Source organism: Lynx rufus, unplaced genomic scaffold (genome assembly GCF_022079265.1).
Source record: "Lynx rufus isolate CCGP_SWC_20201006 ecotype Redwood Valley unplaced genomic scaffold, mLynRuf1.p SCAF_31, whole genome shotgun sequence".
Lineage (NCBI taxonomy): Eukaryota > Metazoa > Chordata > Mammalia > Carnivora > Felidae > Lynx > Lynx rufus.
The window spans coordinates 2,285,127-2,288,741 of NW_025814847.1; the positions used below are offsets into that span (position 1 = coordinate 2,285,127).

A 3,615-nucleotide genomic window follows, 5' to 3' on the forward strand; every position below is an offset into this window, starting at 1 on the left:
GGTGAGATGAGCTCTCAATCATCACCTCTTGATTTAACACGCTGTGTGTGAACCGTCAGATGTCCTTGAAGTGGGACATCTTAGGTCACTTCTCCTCACACCTCCTGCTTTCCCCGACCCCATGATCAGTGTGATTAGGGTTTGTTACTCGTTTTTCCAAACTAGTGTTTTCAGCTTTGTGCAGAAACGCATCGCCTCTTTGGGGGCATTTCTCTTTTGTTGAATTCTTTGTTCGCAATTTCAGGACGTCTGGATCAGATTCCCATTGACCAATGAAGAGACAGAACCAGAGCATGACCACTGAGTTCATCCTCGTAGGCTTCTCAAATCAGGGGAATCTGCAGATCCTTCTCTTCTTCGTCTTCCTCCTGGTTTACCTGACCACTCTGATGGCCAATGCCACCATCATGATCGTCATCCGTCTGGACAGGACTCTGCACACCCCAATGTACTTCTTTCTCTTTGTCCTCTCCTGCTCTGAAACCTGCTACACCTTGGTCATTGTACCAAAAATGCTGACCAACCTGCTTTCCGCAAGCCAGACTATTTCTTTCTCCGGATGTGCTGCTCAGCTCTACTTCTTTGTGGGCTTTGCCTGTACCAACTGTTTTCTAATTGCTGTCATGGGCTATGATCGCTACGTTGCCATCTGCAACCCTCTCAACTACGCACTGGTTGTCGGCCGAGCCACCTGCATTCAGCTGGTCCTCGCCTCCGGCTTCTGTGGCTTCCTCATCTCTGCGGTGGTCAATGCCTTGGTGTTTAGCGTGCCTTTCTGTGCCTCCCATCGGATCAACCACTTTTTCTGTGACATTTCCCCGGTCATAAAACTAGGCTGCACGGACACCAACCGAAAGGAGATGGTCATCTTCTTCCTCAGTATTCTGGTATTGCTGGTTCCCTCTGTGCTGATCTTCATCTCCTACGTCCTGATCGTCTCCACCATCCTCAAGATGGCCTCGGCTGAGGGCCGGAAGAAGACCTTTGCCACCTGCGCCTCCCACCTCACGGTGGTCGTCGTCCACTACGGCTGCGCCTCCTTTATCTACCTGAGGCCCACGTCCCTGTACTCCTCAGATAAGGACCGGCTCGTGGCAGTGACCTACACTGTGATCACTCCACTGCTCAATCCTCTTGTGTACGCACTGAGAAATAAAGAAGTAAAGATGTCTCTGAGTAAAGTTCTCAGCAGGTACTCATTTCCCAAAACTGTATGAGTTGGTAAATCAGGAAAGTTATATTCGTGAAAGTGTCCTGGACAGAAATTTAACTTCATAAACAGATCCGTCACTCTCCTTGGTCAAACAAAACAGGAACAGATAAACCAAAAGACAAAAAAAGGAAGAAATGAGGACTTCAAGGTACCTTGATTCTTTATTGGAAAGTCCTTCTTCATGGTTAGCCTCTATCCACTGTGGAGGTTATGCCAATCGGTCCCCAGAAAGTTATGTGAATGTGGAAACTCTTAAGCACTCAAGTCATGCAATTTTTGTGCACTGGAAATGTCGGTTTTCTTGGCTTTCATGACAAATGATACATTATCCTTCTGAGAATGCCCAGCCTTGTGATATTCTCCTCACACTGAAGGAACCAGTGGCAAAGGTCTTTTAAGTTTCTGGATGCTTTTCTATATATTTTGGGGTTTACAAAGAAAAATTTATAGGTAAAAAGAAATGAATTCACTTATAGATAAATGACCAATGGTAGAGTAGAAAACACAGCCTTTGGACTCACAAAATCCTGGATTTGAATCTTGATTTGGATAATTTTCCAGCTAAATGCCCTGAGGCAGGTTTAACCTCTCTTATGGTCATTTATCCCCTGGGTAACATGAGACTCCTAGCACCTCTTCAGTGGGGCATTTTAAGAACTCAATAAATTAAAAATGCAAAGCAATCCCATGCTTGTCTGATAGAAGGCATGGGTATTCACATTTTTCCTTCTCTTTCACCTCTCCTTCCTTTTCCTTTCTTACTTCCATAAACTATGATTGTACTAAATGTCAGATACAGTGGGAATTTTAGTTGAACACTCAAAAGCTCTGTTGGGGCACCTGGGTGGCTCAGTCGGTTGAGTGTCCACTTCGGCTCAGGTCAGGTCACAGTCTCACGACTCGTGAGTTCAAGCCCCGCGTCGGGCTCTGTGCTGACAGCTCAGAGCCTGGAGCCTGCTTTGGGTTCTGTGTCTCCCCCCCCCCTCTCTCTCTCTCTGCCCCTTCCCCACTCGCGCTCTGTCTCTGTCTTTGTCTCTCAAAAATGAAGAAACATTTAAAAAAAATTTTTAAATGAAATGAAAGCTCTGTTGATGCACCTGCTACTGTGTGCAAAGCAGTAAAGTGTTGTGGGCAAAGAATGAGGTGCACCCTTCTTTCCTTCATGTCCTATTATAGGAAGTGACCAACTTTCAGTCACCTGTTTCAGTACCTCATACATATTCCACTGAATTTACTGTGGTTTTGGTTGAAGGCGAGTTTCAATAAAACAAGTGAATTTTATTTAATAATTTCACAAATTTTCATTTCTCAGCCTTTCACTTGAGCACACACTAGGCTTTCAAAAATGTTTATTCAATTAATAAACGATAGTAACAGGCAGGTCGTTGAGGCCTTCTAATTTACCTGTAAATATAAATAATCGCATCACTGAATGGATTTTTTTCCGGATCTTCAGTAGTACCTTTACTATTGATTTAATGAGATACTGAATAAAGATTCATTATATCCGCTCGACTCAGAATGTGTTTTCTACTTTCATTCATTTATCAAACAATGAATTATTTGGCATCTGCCACTCAATAGGCACAGTGAGGGTAATCAAGACAGAGAGGTGAAAAACATTGTAGACAAAAAAAAGAGAATTACAGCGCGGTGCGATAATTACTTGGGACGCAGTGGCTGCATATGTGTGATCTAACTCAATCTTGGAGAAATAAAAATACAAATAATAATAAGATCTAACTCAATCTTGGAGTAAGTACTATTGAAATTGAGGCCTGAAAAATAAGTAAAAACTAAGGAAGTGAAGAGTGGCAACGAGTGTTTTGGGCCGGTGCACAGACTCAGAGAAGGATTGTATAGCTTAGATGAGTACATTTATGTGTTCCGTGTGCCAGAAATAGACCTCCAAGGTGACAGACCGAGGTGACAAAAATAAGGCAGAAACGGAATCCTATTAGGAAGGACTTTGCAGATTAAATTAAGGCAGCCATATTGAACCCAATTATATGAACAAATGGGGTTTATCCAAAGGTTGCTTGACTTAACATACTTTACATTTCAAAATGACTACATTCATACCAAAAAAGGACCAACAGAATAGTAGATTTATTGATTAAATTAGATAGGTATATAGAACAGATAGGAGTAGATACAGGATATAAGTTGTATATATGTAATTTTTTGTGTTTGTCAAGGCAATTCTATATATAATTTATTTTAAAATATGATTTGCATATTTATGATATAATTGGATAGATGCAGAAAAATTCAATAGCAGTTAACATGCAATTATAAATAAAAATATATAAAACTAAAAACAGACTTTCTTAATCTGATAATGTTTAAAAATTGATAGCAAATTTCATTTTTAATGATGAAAGAGGAGGAAATGTGCCTTT

At 41.4% G+C, this 3,615-nt stretch overlaps 1 protein-coding gene across 1 annotated transcript; it reads left to right on the top strand.

Annotated features, from left to right (window-relative positions):
- The first annotated feature begins 272 nt into the window (after positions 1–272).
- On the top strand, positions 273–1,217 carry LOC124521912 (olfactory receptor 10T2-like). The gene has a single exon (XM_047093103.1). The coding sequence runs from the start codon at positions 273–275 to the stop codon at positions 1,215–1,217; it is 945 nt and encodes a 314-aa protein (XP_046949059.1).
- The last annotated feature ends 2,398 nt before the right edge of the window (positions 1,218–3,615 follow it).

Excerpts from the sequence above, each read along its gene's own strand:
- LOC124521912 (XM_047093103.1), top strand. The coding sequence starts at position 273 with ATGAAGAGACAGAACCAGAGCATGACCACTGAGTTCATCCTCGTAGGC.